Below are 17,118 nucleotides of genomic sequence, written 5' to 3'. Positions count from 1 at the left end.
GTCTCAATTTTTATACTTGCTGGGGGAAAGATTGGGAAGACTAATGTAGTCTGTTTCTTTGTCAGGTATTGTCAAGGTTATAAAACTTACTCATCCAGTTCTAGTTATACTAACATACTAATGTGTGCGAATGCATGCTATGAATCTTGATATAATGACAAGTACATAGCTATACAATGAATGACATTATTGAGCATATTGTGATTGGCTCATGGTTATAATTAGCTCGCAGTGAGCTTAGTCATAGAGAATGGGTTGGAAAATTTAATTTAAAAATTAATGTAGAGTACAAAAGATTTTTTTTCTTTTTCATTGGCTTTTACCCATTTTGGTAAGTTAGGCATCACACTTCCAAAGTGACAAATTTGGAGATAATTCAGAGAACAGATGGTAACAAGTTTCATAAATAAGACTCATAAGGGAAAGGTTTAGAATTGGGAATGTAGTCATTCTAAAGAAAAGACTGAGGGGAGACACTCACTGATTTTATAAATATATAAAGAAATATTTTAAAAAGAACACTGAGCAATTCTTCTCCCTAACATAAAAATAAAAGGTGGAACTAACATGATGCCTGCCTACCATTACTTTAATTACTCTGCTTGTATTTACTACATCTCTTTTTGTCATCCTTTGCCTCATGTATTTAGATCACGGAGATAAAAAACTAAAGTTAATTGCAAAAAGAAAAGGAGGACTTGTGGCACCTTAGAGACTAACAAATTTATTTGAGCATAAGCTTTCGTGAGCTACAGCTCACTTCATCGGATGCATTCAGTGGAATTCAGGTTTTCCACTGAATGCATCCGATGAAGTGAGCTGTAGCTCACGGAAGCTTATGCTCAAATAAATTTGTTAGTCTCTAAGGTGCCACAAGTACTCCTTTTCTTTTTGCGAATACAGACTAACACGGCTGCTACTCTGAAACCTAAACTAAATTGCTGTCTTTAGGCACCAGGAGGCATGATACATTTTAGAGGTGTTGGGCTGAATACAAACTTATTCAGTTTAGTATATTGGTTGTACAGTACAACTTTATAACTTTCTGGTGTTGGTTAGGAAGCTATGGTGCTAAGTGCTACCTTGTTTTGGAGGGTTTTTTTTTCCAAATTAACCCTTCTTCTGGTTTTCTGATGGATTATAGATCTGTATTATTTGTGTCCCAGGCCCAAGCATATTATGTTTTTTGTATGGGGCTGTCATAAATATAAAGGGAAGGGTAAACACCTTTAAATCCCTGCTGGCCAGAGGGAAAACCCTTTCACCTGTAAAGGGTTAAGAAGCTAAGACAACCTTGCTGGCACCTGACCAAAATGACCAATGAGGAGACCAGATACTTTCAAAGCTGGAGTGCCTGGGGGAAACCAAGGGTTCTCTCTGTCTGTGCTGTCTTTTGCCGGGACCAGAACAGGAATGCAGGTCAGAACTCCTGTAAAGGGTTAATAAGCAATCTAGTTAGATATGTGTTAGATTCTGTTTTGTTTAAATGGCTGATGAAATAAGTTGTGCTGAATGGAATGTATATTCCTGTTTCTGTATCTTTTTGTAACTTAAGGTTTTGCCAAGAGGGATTGTCTATTTTGAATCTGATTACCCTGTAAGGTATTTACCATCCTGATTTTACAGAGGTGATTCTGTTACTTTTTCTTTAATTAAAATTCTTCTTTTAAGAACCTGATTGCTTTTTCATTGTTCTTAAGATCCAAGGGTTTGGGTCTGTGTTCACCTATGCAAATTGGTGAGGATTTTTTGTCAAGCCTTCCCCAGGAAAGGGGGCGTAGGGCTTGGGGGGATTTTGGGGGGAAAGAAGTTTCCAAGTGGGCTCTTTCCCTGTTATATTTGTTAGACGCTTGGTGGTGGCAGAAATAAAGTCCAGGGACAAAAAGTAAAATAGTTTGTACCTTGGGGAAGTTTTAACCTAAGCTGGTAAAAATAAGTTTAGGGGTTTTTCATGCAGGTCCCCACATCTGTACCCTAGAGTTCAGAGTGGGGAAGGAACCTTGACAGGGGCTGAAAACTATCTGTATTTGGTAAATGGTATTTCCTTACTAGGGAATGAGAGAGAGAAATATATTCACATGCATATTTGTATTAACTCCTACACATTTGATTTAGGGCAGGAAACAAGAGGTTGGTTGGTGGTGTTGGATAGTGCGGCCTGTAGCTGTATCAACCTGAAGGATGGTGGCATAGGCAAGAAATTACTTGTTTTTACCGTACTTCAAAGTAAGCTAGGACCTTACAATTAAAAAACACCAGGGTTCTTGACCCAAAGAGTTTACTGTCTAAACATGCGACATGACAAGGGAAGATCAAACAAGAGGGAAGTAAAAGGAACGACTTTAGGCCCATAAAAGGATGTAGATGGTCAGAATCACTGTAATATTTCAGTGTCTGGCAATTGTCACCAAATGAGTGTCTGATGGTTCAGCATGTCATGTTTAACATTTGTTTTTAAAGTTCAGAAATGACTGTTCCAAGTTGTGGAAAAGAGTGGAATTTAAATAATCACATGCAACAGCATATTTGCCAAACTAACTTGATGAACTTTCTTACTTCAATATTATTTACTGAACAGAAATTCATGTCTCATTACTTAAGTGTTCATAAAGCAGCTTTTAGTATAAAAACATTGGATCAAAATTATGCAGTCCAACTGAATGTTAAATCACACCTTGTGCAAATATGTCTTTGCTCTGACAGATATTATGTATATTTAACAACTGTTAGACTACTAGATTTGTTTTCAAATGTTTAGAGATTTATTAAGATGTTTATGTATGCATAACATTTTTCCTATGTCTTCTCTTTTGCCTTTTCCAGTAACATCACAATCAGTTGCTATGAGTGATTGTGGATTATTTCAGTTTCTCTGCGAAAGGATTGTTGGGACAGTAGAAAGTTAACTTAGAAGAAAGATATTTGAGTGACCTGAGGTGTATGAATATTAAGGAAGACAAAAAAAAGTTGCTTAATAGGAAAGCTGTCTTAAATGAAGAATTTAAGTTTTTGAGGTTGCATCTTGAAGCATATCACTGAATGGCCGGCATATATGGGCTACAATACTTTTACTAGCTGCTATTGCTTATGACATCACTTCTGTCAGTGATGTGCAGTTATCTACTTTACAGGAGACTTCCCCTGGCTAGACTAAAAATGGGCAAGCTGTCTGTAAAGGAAATTTTAAAATACAACTTCCCAAGACTCCTCATCTGAATTTAGTGAGTTCAATCAGAGTGGGAGTCTGAGAAGTTACATGCAACACATATTTAATGTTGTTAAGCTGCAGTTATTCACTCAAGTTTTGCTTTGCTTTTATGAAAATGGAAACAAAGGTTTGAGAGTCAGTGAGTATGTCACCTAAAATAAAAGGTTTAACCACAGAAGCTTAACCACAGGCTGACTTGGGAGCCACCGCTGCTGTGAAGCACCGCTGCACAGTTTGGCTGCTGGCCGTGACTTCGCCTAGCTCTAACTGTCACTTGCTCTCTGAAAACATGTCTTGTGAAGTGATATAATGATGAAGGGCACTTTTATTTAAAATAATCACTCACTTAAACATAAAGCAGCAGATGTTGCAGAAGGTTTAAGATATATGAAATACAAAAATGACTTAGAGAGTGGCTGAGGAAGCTTGTGGGTTTTAAAGGAGAGCTGCCTGCACTCAAGCTGCTTGGTTGTAGGACTCTCTGACATAGTTATAGAGTGTGAGCTGCTGTGTGTTAAGTTACAGTAGTGACTTTTGGAAAAGTATCATAGAATCATAGAATATCAGGGTTGGAAGGGACCTCAGGAGGTCATCTAGTCCAACCCCCTGCTCAAAGCAGGACCAATCCCCAATTAAATCATCCCAGCCAGGGCTCTGTCAAGCCTGACCTTAAAAACATCTAAGGAAGGAGATTCTACCACCTCCCTAGGTAACGCATTCCAGTGTTTCACCACCCTCCTAGTGAAAAAGTTTTTCCTAATATCCAACCTAAACCTCCCCCACTGCAACTGCAGTACGTTCTTTGTTTACGAATTTGAACCTCCTGAGGCTACAGTCATTTCAGCATGCAGTTCAGGACCTCTGATTTTTACGTGGCACATGCGTTGGGGGAAAAAAGAGCTCTTTGCCTCTTTTGCTGAGTTACGATGTATGTAGAAGGTGTGAAAGTGGTATTTTAATGGAAGGTAGGTGTTCCAGCATATGTTACATTATACTCGAGTCCTGTCTACCCTTTTTTTCCCCCCAAAGACTTTACAACTGGAGAATTTACAGAAGTATGTCGTCACAGATAACAAGCAACTAAAACTCGATTGAGGGGAAGGAATGTTCTTCTTCACAAATTCTTACAACAGTGTGTGTGTGTTTTTTTTTTGTTAACACAGTTGTAACTCAAATACTTAAAATTGTAGTGTGGAGTGGTGGATCTCTTTGCTAAAAATTCAGCCCAGCCTGATCTCTCACTTTGTCCCTCAGTTAAAAGCATAGAGCTTCAAAGCTACATGAAGTTCTCCAGGATAAATTTCTGGGTAGAGTATTGAAGACCAGATCTAAAATTCTTGATATTGTGTTTAAAAATGGACTGGTTAAAAAAGCTTTTCTGTCAATGCTGTCTTTTTCTACTCACTACTGTACTTCCATTGCACCTCACCTTTAAAGTCTTGGATGGCCTGGGTGGGTTCAAGACATATACAAGTCAAAAATTATGGGTTACCTGAGAACTTGTCTATTATACTTGAATTGGCAATTAGTTTGACTGGAAGACTCATGTTCTGAGTTACTAGGATTAAACTTTCTAGGACTGATGGTTGTAATTTCTCAGTTGAGATTCCACTGACTTTGCAATTAGGGATTCAGAGCCCAAGTCCTAATGAGCTTGATGATATGATATAGGAGCTAAATTAAATGGCTTTTGATTGATTTTTTTTTCCTTTGTAGTTTGTAATTTTGTAAATAAGTGCTTGATTGCTAGGATAGGCACTCTGTAATACAAAACAGAGTTAATAGATTAAGACAATTACTGCTTTTTTGTTTGCATATTTAACATAACTTAATTGATCTACACAGGAGTGTTTGGAAAACATTAAGGTTGTAACTCAAATACACAAAAGCAAGCTGACACTGGAATGACCTGTTCCCACTAATGCCACTGTGCCACTAATACTCTGAAAACTGTTAAGATACTACAGAACACTTATGCTAAGATTAACTATTTGGCGCCCCACATAATACTGAAGCATACCAGGATGAGCTGGGCTGTATTTGCAGCCTTGTATTTGAAACTTTGCTTTTGAGTTCTAAAGTTTGGAGGCTGACAAAGCAATGCTGTAAAATGACATCCTGGGGTTCTGTATCCTCTTCTCGCTTCACAAGTAAAAACATGTTGTTTCTAACTGCAAAGTTTATAAACTCAGCCTGTGAACTCAAAACCAAACTGTGTTCTTTCTGTTATCAATAATAAAGATTCCGTAATTGAAATGCAAAATATTGTCAGTGTGTAAGGCAGGATAAAGTAGATTCTCTCTTCCATAACTGCACTGTGAGGAAAAACAGTATTTTGTTAGGTTTCAGACTAGCGGCCGTGTTAGTCTGTATTCGCAAAAAGAAAAGGAGTACTTGTGGCACCTTAGAGACTAACCAATCTACTTGAGCATAAGCTTTCGTGAGCTACAGCTCACTTAGCAAAATTAGCTGAAAGGGCTCTACAGAGTACATTAAAATACTACTTTTTACATAGCACTATATTTATAGACTAGACCTCTGAGACTTTTTATAAACTAAACTCCATAATTAGATTGAATAAATAAATTGGATAATGGTATATTTTGCTTTAGCTGCTGAAACAGAAGGGAAGGGCCAAGAAAGTTGCCTCAGTGGTCTAATGGCAACACATTATAGATCAGGGCTGACTTCTCGCCCTTGGCCCCAGTAGCTGAATATTGTGCAGTGAATCAAACTTTGAAGGGAGTTCGCCCGTGTTGCGGGGGAAAAAGTTAAACGCCGCCACCTTAAGAGAATTACCCCAGCAGGCATCCAGTGCAGTATCTTCTCTTTAGCGCTACGGAAAGCAAATCAATCTGGTTAGAGCTAATTGGGAAACCAAACTTCAGTTCTGCACAAATTTGAGTTTTTTAAATGTTTTTTTGTCCCAAATGGGATGAAAAACCACAATTTAAAATCACAGAACTGAAACTTAGCAATTTTTTTCATTTTGGAAATACTGAAATGCAGTATTTTTAAATGAAATATGCTCCCTTGCATTTCCAGCTACCCACCTGCTTGGCTGCCTTGAAGGTGGTGACCCTGGAAGCACTGGCAGCTGCTGACTCAAATTCATCGAGTCTGATCAGTTCAGCCACTGACTAGCTGCTGTGAGCTGCAGTGAAACTGATGATTTATTTATTTCAGTCTGCAGTTGGCAGGGTTTACAGCAGGGGTGCCCAAACTATGGCTCTTCAGAAGTTAATATGCAGCTCCTTGTATGGACACCAACTCCGGGGCTGGAGCTACAGGCGCCAACTTTCCAATGTTTCGGGGGGTGCTCTTTGAACCCCTGGCTCTGCCACAGGCCCTAACCCCACTCCACCCCTTCCTGCCCCCTCCCCTGAGCCTGCCATGCCCTCACTCCTCCTCTTCCCCCCAGAACCTCCTGCACGCCACGAAACAGCTGATCAGGATGGGTGGGTGCTGATTGGCAGGGCTGCCGGTGGGTAGGAGGCACTGCACACGTATTACTGTGGCTCTTTGGCAATGTACATTGGTAAATTCTGGCTCCTTTTCAGGCTCAGGTTGGCCACCCCTGGTTTACAGAGTTCCTGACTCCACGTTGGCCCCCTGATGGGCTGCCTTGGACCCAGGAAGCCTGGAAGTCGGGCCTTCACTAGTAGGCCTATTGGGCTGACCAAGAGCCAGGAATGGGAAGCCCTGGGAGCACTGCCTCCCAAGCTCTGGGGCTCATCCAGTGGGCTGAAGGAGAACCAGGATCCTGGGAGTGCTTGATGTGCTGCAGGCTACCAAGGGCCTTGGGAGCTGAGGTCCCCAACTTGCAGTGAGTCAGTGGATCCAGGTAGCCCGGTGGTCCCCAATTCCAAGGCACTCTGCATGGCAGGGTTGCCCTAGAACTAGGTGGATGAGCTAGGAGGAGACCAGGCAGGGTTTCATCAGAAGTCTGTCTGAATCAGTTTCCACAAAATATTTAGATTTTGATGAACCAGTGAAGTGTTATGGAAAAAATGTTTCAATTTTGCTGACCAGCTCTACTGCTGATATGAAATGAACCTCAAGTATTTGAGGGTTTTTGTCTTGAACTTTGCAGATACGACAGCTGTAATGCGCTCTGTTATTCACTACTCTAAAATCTTTTAGGATATAATGGAAGTCAAAATTAAGACAGACAACTGAAGTAGTTGAGTTCTAGTTAGTTTTAAACTAGAAATTAAAGAATGATGCTCAGTTACCATTTTTCGTTATATTTCAGTGTCTGACCAGGATGATCACTACTGATGCTTATTGATTAAAAATAGCTAATCAGCGGCTATACTGCCATGGTCGTGCTTCCTTCATGAATAAGCAGCTTGGATGAATTGCTGACATTTAATTCAACCAGTCCTTCAGTTACACTAGAAAAATTGGATTCAGAACATAGAAAAACGTGGTGCTTGCACAGAGGACTTGGAATTGAGCTGTGTATCTTTGGTGGGATAGTCAGAGGGTTAGTCACTAAGACATGGTATTGAAGCTTTGGTTGTTGCTCCTCATCTTTCATAGCAAAAGTCTGGGATTTTCTTGTGGGGGTGCTGGGATTTTCATATGGTGCTGGATACTCATGTAACTTAAGGAACTGTAGCTTTCAAATAAACTGTTTGTGTAAGGCAAATATAACACTTCCAGTTACATTTGTTAATGTTATGGGATAAAGAATATTTCTCTCAGTAACTAGCTTTCCCTTTACTTCACAGCTTTCATCCAGTCGGATAGCATAATAGAAGTGCTACGTTTCAATGAAGGAGGCTTATTGCAGGTAAACAGTCATAAGAACATATCAGTTTAAAGTTTTAGATCACCTCTGTCTTTTATCAATTCTGTAACTTTCATCCCTTTTTCAACTTGCTAGCTGTTGTTCAATGTCTCTTGGTTTAGTGGATCTTGATTTAAGTAAATTAGGAAGTACCGCTAAAACTGTAGATTTTCTTAACTGACTTCATGAAATCTTCAACATATTTTTTCTATTGTCTTGCTGCAAGCCAATAGAAATAATTAAACTGCATTGTATGAGCAATATTATTCATTTGAATGGAACATTAGATACGGGCATCGCAAAGTCTGTGTGTACACTAGGCATAACTTTTGCTAACATTGCCCACCAATACTACCACTTTTTCAGCCCATTGGTGGTAGCAGAGTGAGTGGGAGAGGGATGAGGGGGACCATTAGTGTAGAGAGGTTTCTAGGTAGCTGGCACTGTTATCAGTCCCTGTGTCATGTGCACCTGCTCCTAGCAGGGCTTAAAACATCATTGGCTGCCAGTACCTTGTTTGTACTACCACTCCTACCTTTACTGCCACCAGTCGCGCTTAAGTGATAGTAGCTTAGGTTACTTTGCATTTGGCAGGGCTGTTTGAGTTCCTTGTTTCTTGCTCCTGCAACCTTTTGATGGTAACTGGCCTACTGTATACTGCCTTTGTGCCTGCCATTATGTCCAAAAATAACAGTAGTGCCTTGGCTTGATTCAGCTAAATTGATCAGCAATGAAATTGCTAATGTTGAGATTTAAATTGTCATTGGACTTTGGTGTTAACACCCTTGACGAACAAGGTTGTTCATGTTTCTCTAAGTTTTTGTTTCAGGCGGTCTATAGCTCATCCATTTTGAAGGTTGTCTTCACAACCATCATGGGTAGAAATCTAATCTAAGGTCTCATTTAAAAAAAATGATGAAGCACAATCTAGTGGCAAGTGATACATGTGCATAATTACATTTATACACGGGGCTCTGCCTAACGTGCAAGGCCTTGTGTGTGTGAGAAAGTTGCACTAATTTAACTTAAGGTATGATTTAAACGAAAATCAGTTTTAAATAGGTACAAACCCCCTGTGTGGATACTCTTATTTTGATTTTAGTGACTTAATTTTGTCTTGCTTAAAATGATTCTTTAATTGAGTTAAGGTAAACAGAAATAAACCTGATTTAAACTGAAATAAGTGTCCTTACAAGGGTTTGCACTAGTTTAACTAAATAAGCCAGGTTAAAATCATACCTTAAACTAAACTTGTGCAGCCTTTTTATATAGGCAAGTCCCATGTTTCTCATTTGTTGCCAGCACAGTTGGGAAGATGGTGAAATTCATGACAACTGAGAGCCCTTCGGTACTTGGTCTTATGATAGTTAATCAGCTTAAAATCCAGTAGTGCTTACGAATTGGGTGGAGATCGAGAGCAGTGTAATTCTGCATTTGACTCAATTATTTGTTTCAGGGTTTACAGAGATTGTAAACTCTACTTGTAGCTCACCTGAGCTTGTAAAAGCTATTACCTCGAAGTATACAGTAGGCACTAGGAGAGTCATGGTACTAATGTAGCGGTCAAGAGTAACATTTCTGGGTTAATGGTTATAGAATACATCACAGGGCCTGCAGATCTCAGTCATTGAGAACTGAATACTCCAGGGCTTACACCAATTAATCTCTGCCAGGAAGTTGATGGAAAATGTAACTATCATTAGTCACATTTCACATTTTAGTGATATTACAAAATGTGGTGGCAAGTCAATAATGCTTACATCTATTGTTCATCACGTATTCAGTGACTTCTCTCTCCTAGAGTTCTCTGATGCATGGAGGTCCAAGAGTCAGTTTGCTCACAATGTTAACATTTGGGGTATTTGGAGTACTCTCTAACCTGAAATTTCAGAAGTGATTCTCAGTGATCCCTTGCTCCTACTGTGATGGGTTGGATCACAGAAACCCCCTGGGAGCTGCCACCTGATGTGCCAAGACTACTTCTGCCCCTGCTTTCCTGCCCAGACAGCTTAGGACTTCAGTGCCCTGCCTGGTTTGAGCCAGACCTGCTAGCCTGCTGCAAACCCAGACCCAAGTCTGAACAACGTCCCCCAACAGCTGTAGGCTTAACTGAAAGTAGCTTACAGAAGTGTGCCTGTCTTTCAGATGCCCAACTCCCAATGGGGTCCAAACCCTAAATAAATCTGTTTTACCCTGTATACAGCTTATACAGGGTAAACTCATAAATTGTTCTCCCTCTGTAACAATGATAGAGAGAGATGCACAATTGTTTGTCCCCCCAAGTATTAATCCATACTCTGGGTTAATTAATAAGTAAAAAGTGATTTTATTAAATGCAGAAAGTAGGATTTAAGTAGTTCCAAGTAGTAACAGACAGAACAAAGTGAATTACCAAGCAGAATAAAATAAAACACGCCGGTCTAAGTCTAGTTCAGTAATAAAAACTGAATATAGATAAAATCTCACCCTTAGAGATGTTTCAATAAGTTTCTTTCACAGACTGGAGCTGGACACCTTCCTAGTCTGGACACAATCCTTTCCCCTGGTACAGCCCTTGTTTCAGCTCAGGTGGTAGCTAGGGGATTCCCCATGATGGCTCCCCCCTTGTTCTGTTCCACTCACTTATATATCTTTTGCATAAGGCGGGAATCCTTTGTCCCTCTGGGTTCCCACTCCTTCTCAGTGGAAGATGACCAGCTTAAAGATGGATTCCAGTTCAGGTGACATGATCACATGTCCTGTGAGACCCCAAGCCTTCATTCCTCCCAGCCTGACTCACAGGAAGGCCTGCCTGCAAACAGAGCCATCCACAGTCAATTGTCCTGGTTGATGGGAGCCATCAGTATTCAAACCACCATTATTGGCCCACACTTTGCATAACGACAATAAGCCCTCAGAGTTATATTTCATATTTCTAGTTTCAGATACCAGAGTGATACATTTGTACAAATAGGATGACCACACTTAGTAATTATAAGCTTTGTAATGATACCTTACAAGAGACTTTTTGTACGATGCATATTTTAGTTACATTATATTCACACTCTATGTATAGAGTGCGTCACACCTACATGCTGCCTGGTAGTTTAGTGGGAAGCAGAAATGACTTCCTTTTCCTGTTCACCAGCTGAGGCATCGTAATCAGCAGGTAGCCTTAAGGAATGGAGCAGGGTGCTTTTCTGTTCATCCAGGCCAACTTTGGTAGGAATAGAGAGGGGGTGGTGCAATTGAATCCTGCAGAAGATGTGGAAAAAAGCTAGAGAGAGCCTAGAGTGGAGGGGGGAAGTAGAGGAGGGGGGAAACCACAGATTTGTAGAGGACTGAGTTGAATATCAGTGAACAGAAAATGGGAAGACTTGTGGGGGAAAGTAGGAGCTAGTTGCTCAAGAGTCACCCTGCTAGCTGGGGTGGGAACAAGGGATCTGGAACTTATTTATATTGCAATAGTGCTTAGAGGCAGGATCTATTGTGCTAAGTACTAAGTGATCTAGAAACATAGGGAATGACAGTCCCTGCCCCAAAGAGCCTGTAATTTTAAAGGATCTCTTCAAAGTCTGGCTTGGAGGAAGCATTCTCACATGTTGCCAGTGTTCTTATTTGAGGACTTCATGGCTGTTGCAGGCCACTTCAGCAAGTCTGTGAAACCGCTTATGGGTGTCACTGCTAGCACATGGCCAGTGGTTGAACTCTCCTTAGTCCTTCTGTCAGTGGTAGTGGCATTTAATCTATGGTGTGCCACAGTGATCAGCAGTAGCTGTAGTCAGACTTAAGAATTCAGAGGAGGGAAATCTAATGGTTAAAACTATTTTCAACGTTATAGTCTACGTTGTATTTGAATGAGTAATGGGCAGCCTATGGTGAGCACCCTTTAAAATATGGAAAACCATTCATTTCCCATGTACTGTAACTTAAAAATATCATTCTAGATTTTTATCAAACTTCCCAAATTATTCCCTGGTTTTGGATTAACAGAATTTCTTTGGAGAAATTTATATGGAGGGAAGGTAAGAAATTTTCAAAATAGAAAAATCTCATAACTGTAACTATGTTATGTAGTTACATGACTTAGTTTCTGTTTCAAAATATAATAGATGACAATTGGTTGTTTTTCTTATATAAAACAATACAATTGTTACATTCTGATTAAAAATAGAACCATGCAAGAACAGCTAGTTCCTTAGCATGAGGCTGCCTCAACATAGAACACTTACCGCATCCATTATAGTATTTATAGTTTTTAATTGCTAATTAATTGCAAATTAATTTAATTGTTAAATGTATGGTCTAGTGTTTATACAACATCTAGCACAATTAGTTCTCTGTTGGTCCCTATATATTACTAACATACAAATATGTAAGGCTAAGACATTATATACAAATTTGCATGCAAAAAAAATCTCAAAATACAGTTAAGATTATTAGCGGAAATAACCTTTATACAAAATACATAATAAGATTTTTACAATGAATGCTTAGGGGTTTGGAGGTTTAAGAATGCAAATGACTAGGAAAGGTAACTAGCAAATATATATATATTCAGTTATTAAATTGGAATGTGTATATGCACCCTACAAATTCTAATACCACTAACTCTGAACCATCAGACCTGCTTATGCACTTTATCATCATATTAATCTCTTATTGTATACACCATAGTAAAAATATATATATGTACATTAGTGATTAGTGAGATGCATAATCAGGTAGCTCAGAGATAATGTTGTTGGAATGTTTAATGACAGATTTTCATATGCCACTATAGTCATGTAATGGTCTTTTCATGTATTTTCACTGTAGCACTAGCAATAGGTAAGATTGTCCAGGAACCATTTTTCATGTTTATGCACCTTTTGAGGGCAGGACGTTTGGTAATGTCTAGCCAAAGTATATGCAATCTCTGATTTCTTTTGTAAAATATTAGGAAGTTTCTTCAAACTTCTGAGAATATTAAAGTTACCTGATACAGCACTTGGGAAAATGCCAGTCAAAGTTTTTCATGCAGCCTTAACTCTGTACCCTTGTATGTGCATAATGATAGTCGTCTTATCTGATCATGTACTATTTCTGAAATATAGTATATTGTCATAGAAAAGTTATAGAAAAATATTTTTAAGGTGCATCATTTAAGTGAATGAGGCAAGTGTGTGTACAGTGAATGAGGCAAGAACTCTATTGAGTGCTTGATTCATTCTCACTGCAGCTTGCATCTAAATGAGGACATATATTTAAGCAATAGTACATGATCATGGAATTTGTGTCATGCAAATGTTATCTGCATGTGCAATATAGCTTTTTGTATCAAGTTTGTATTCTAGCAATCTTAATTGTAAGTTAGTAAACTTACTATGGCTTCCGTTGGTGGTTGCTGGTCCAATTTTATTCACATGCTCTGAAAGCTGACTATGTAAAACAGCAAAGGAGAAACAAATTTAATGATTTATTCTTATATTAAAAATGTACTTAGCAAGAATAATATAGAAAGGTAGAGTAAAGGCCAAAATATTTGTACAGTTCAAAGGCCAGTTCTTTTGAGTTATCATTGTACGGTATATTATCTCATGCTATTTCATTTTGATGTTTTCTTGCTGTAATAGTAAGTTATTTTTCTCCTAGTTCTGTAGTTTTTAATATGGTGATTTGTCAGTTACTCATTTCAGCTGATCCAATGCAACCCAACAGAGAAAATATATTTATCATAAGTTCAACTTGAATATCTTGTCAGAGGACAGTTGTTTTTACGGAAGCTGTAAACTCTGTAGCAGGGGTGGCCAACCTGTGGCTGCCAGTGGGTGGGAGCGGGGCGGGGATGGGACGAGACAAGACGACTGACCTGATGGGGGGCGCTGCTGACGTATTACTGTGGCTCTTTGGCAATGTACACTGGTAAATTCTGGCTCCTTCACAGGCTTTGGTTGGCCACTCCTGTTCTGTGGTGTCTACTTCTGTAATATTACACTGCACCACTGTCAGGATGTTTTTACGCATCACTATTCAAGACTGAGCATTCACCTCTCTTTACATCATGCAAGTTCTCATAAATATCAAAGGTTTTTCTGGGTTACCTGGTGCTGTAGAATGAGACTCATAGCAATAACTTAAGTTGTGAATTTTAAAAAAACTTGTCTGAAAGTCAGATACCAGCATTCAGATATTTAAAATTACTGAGGTTCTGCATACAAAATCAGTTATGAAATTAAGGAACATTCTTGGGTGTCCTCTCCTTAAGGAAGTGATACATATTTCAGGGCAAGAAGCAAACTTTTATACCCTGGAGGGAATTTACTTATCCAGTAGGCAAATTACAAAAGTGCAGACTGTTGCACAATTTGCTCTTTATCATTGGTACTGAAAGGAAAACTAGTCTTGTTACTGATTTTAAGATCAAAACATGTATATACCTGGAAAATACACTCACAGTAGAACACTGCTAATTCATATTCGTTGGGAGCCCTTTAGAAATTACTGCATCTGAGATTTTGACCACCAAAAGCAAGGAAAATGTGTGCCAAAATGTAGTCTAAATACCTTTATTGTTTAAAATACTTAATATAACTGTTTAGTTTAGTTTGTTTTTAATTGTTAGTCACCCACAGAGTATAGAAATCTAATTTACTAGTAAATAGTCTGTATCAGATTTGATAAAAGTAAAGAAGCCTTGGTGAGTGAGACACCTTGCAGCAGGTTGCTATTAAAGTGCTGCTCAGAAGTAGGGGGAGAGAGTCATTTTTTGTGTGGATTATGGTGTGAGTGTATTAAAGTATGCACTAGTATGATGTTCTGCTTGTCTTAAGGGAACGACTTAGAAGACTTAAGTGCAACAATTTAGATTGGAATATACGCTTGAATTAACGCATGGTAATTGTGTCCATGATAGGTAGGGTTTTAACTGTATTAATTTTGCAGATTTGGTCACTTCCACCTACATTCTGTATTCAAATCCTTTGGGACTGTATACAGTATTCCAAACCTGCAAGCTTTCTCAAATAGCTTCTGTTTAAAGTACCAATGAACTGCAATAGGCATGGCAACTTTCAGTTCTGGGTGAATGTTTTTGACCCCATATTTGGGTCTGAATAGCTAGAAAAATCTTTACACCAGTAGACATTTGTCATTGTAGGCTTCCTGCCTTACAGCATTCATTTCTAACCTTGATGATTCAAGACAGCAGAATTTAAAATCTAAAATTAATCTCGAGGGAGGATAATTTTTGATCTTCAAAATTTTGATAGTACTCTTTGTCACCTGGATATATTATACACTCATGGTAACAAAGGGAGACTGCCAGGAGGTGAACAACTTAACCAGTAATGAAGTTTATAGCTGTAGACTTCCTAAAATTGTTTGCTCTAAAATAGATTTTTAAAGATGTGGTGTATTATAGCTTTTGTTGGCCCTTGTTTGGGGTGACTCGCAAGTTATTCCAAACTATCGTCAATGAAAACTTCACACTACACTAACCATAATTTTCTTTCACAATAGGGACTTACCTTAAGTCTCAAGTAAACCTGTCCATGAAGATTTAGCAAGTCAAAGTCCTCAAATTGTGCAAGAGGGATGTTGGCAGTTCTGTAGCTATTCAAAAGCTGGCTAAAAAGTTTGCCAACATGTCTCCTTCTACTAAAAGGAGATATATACCTGGGAGCAAGGAAAGGGAGAAATAAACTACAATTGCTATCTGTCAACAAGCTGTGACCTTATGTTAGGCTGAATGATACTTTACCACGCCTTTTAAGAACTGTATTTTTAAAGACAAATGCAAATAAACGCTTACCTTTAACTTTCAGAATAAACTCTTTATGGCTATTGACAAATGAGCAAATTTGAAGTGTGTGCTAAGGTTTGCCCTTGTCTCCTAAGAAAGGGATTCACTATAAACTTGAGGCAATCCAGAAGAGGGTTGTGTGGGTGGGTTTTTTCCCATTTGTCTGTTTACTCACCCACTCCAAGTAAGGCAGCTATCTTCTAGGTTAGTGATCTGCTTCTCACCTTAAATGGCTGTTAGGTACTGCTGTTAATGCAGGGCATTTTAATCCTAAAGAATAAATACACCCTGTCTTCTTCTATTAAAGAAGTGGCAAGAGAACCTCAAGCTCACTCTAAGGCCAAGTTTACACTAGAGAGCTTTCAGTGGCCCAACTGTAGTGATGCAGCAGGGCCGCTGTAAGATCGCTCAGGTAGCCACTCTCTACAGTTGACATAATTAAAACACCCCCCAGTGAGCGGCAGTAGCTATGTCAGCAGGAGACGCTCTCCCACCAACATAGTGCTGTCCACACTTGTGCTTCTGTCAGTGTAACTATGTTGCTCAGGGGTGTATTTTTTTGCAATCTGAGCAACATAAGTTATATCTACAAAAATGATAGCGTAGAGAGCCTAAAACTCTTTAGTCAGTATGGATATTTTTTCTGCTATAATCGTAGGTATGCAGAATTCCTTTCAGAAGCTGGCTGTTGTAAAAGGGTGTAAGTCTTGGCTGTCAGTTGAAGGCATTGAAGGGCCAAATGGGATGGAAAGCAACAATAAAAGTAACTATGTACAGTTATGTATAATCAGGATCTTTGGTACTAGATTCATGTAAATTCTGCTTAGCACCAAAGGTAATCATAACTGCCTCAGTCCTCAGCATCTCATGGACAAAAACTAACAGGAAATATAGTGACTTTGCAGTGTGGACAGCTTGCTAAAAGAACCAAGCTGAAGAGTTGTAAAGGCTATAGTGTCTTAACCAGGAGTCTGCCACTCTTTTAATTGTGGGTGATTTGATAGCTTTAATAGAAGTATTTTACACACACTGCTACACTTTTTGATAAACCAAGACTAGTGTCTCAGTTTCATAATGTAAAACACTGAAATCCATGACATTGTGGAAATCTCTGAGGTGCTAGGATTGTGCACTCTATAAATGTCTGCATGTTTTTCACCTTTGCTCCTGAGAAATGTTTTGACAAAAACCTTTTTTTGAATCCTTTCAGAAATGGGATTTTGTCTTGTTGCATGGTAGAAATTTTTAAAAAAATTAAGTGCCCAAAAGTAAATGAGTATTGCAAAGCCAATGTCAGTAGAACAGATTGCATCAGCTGGAGTCCTCTAGTGTTTTCACTACCTCATGTGAGTT

At 38.9% G+C, this 17,118-nt stretch overlaps 1 protein-coding gene across 2 annotated transcripts in view; it reads left to right on the top strand.

The window, feature by feature from the left end:
• The window catches only part of TMEM131 (transmembrane protein 131), a 184,766-nt gene that overhangs the window by 19,487 nt on the left and 148,161 nt on the right, over window positions 1-17,118 (top strand). For both annotated transcript variants that reach the window (XM_084638837.1, XM_084638836.1), the window contains exon 2: window positions 7,945-8,006. In XM_084638837.1, coding sequence (XP_084494963.1) covers window positions 7,945-8,006 — 62 coding nt within the window. The remainder of the gene's footprint in view (window positions 1-7,944; window positions 8,007-17,118) is intronic.

Source organism: Lepidochelys olivacea, assembly GCF_965140295.1.
Source record: "Lepidochelys olivacea isolate rLepOli2 genome assembly, chromosome: 1".
Lineage (NCBI taxonomy): Eukaryota > Metazoa > Chordata > Testudines > Cheloniidae > Lepidochelys > Lepidochelys olivacea.
This window is presented reverse-complemented; position numbering and strand designations above follow the sequence as displayed.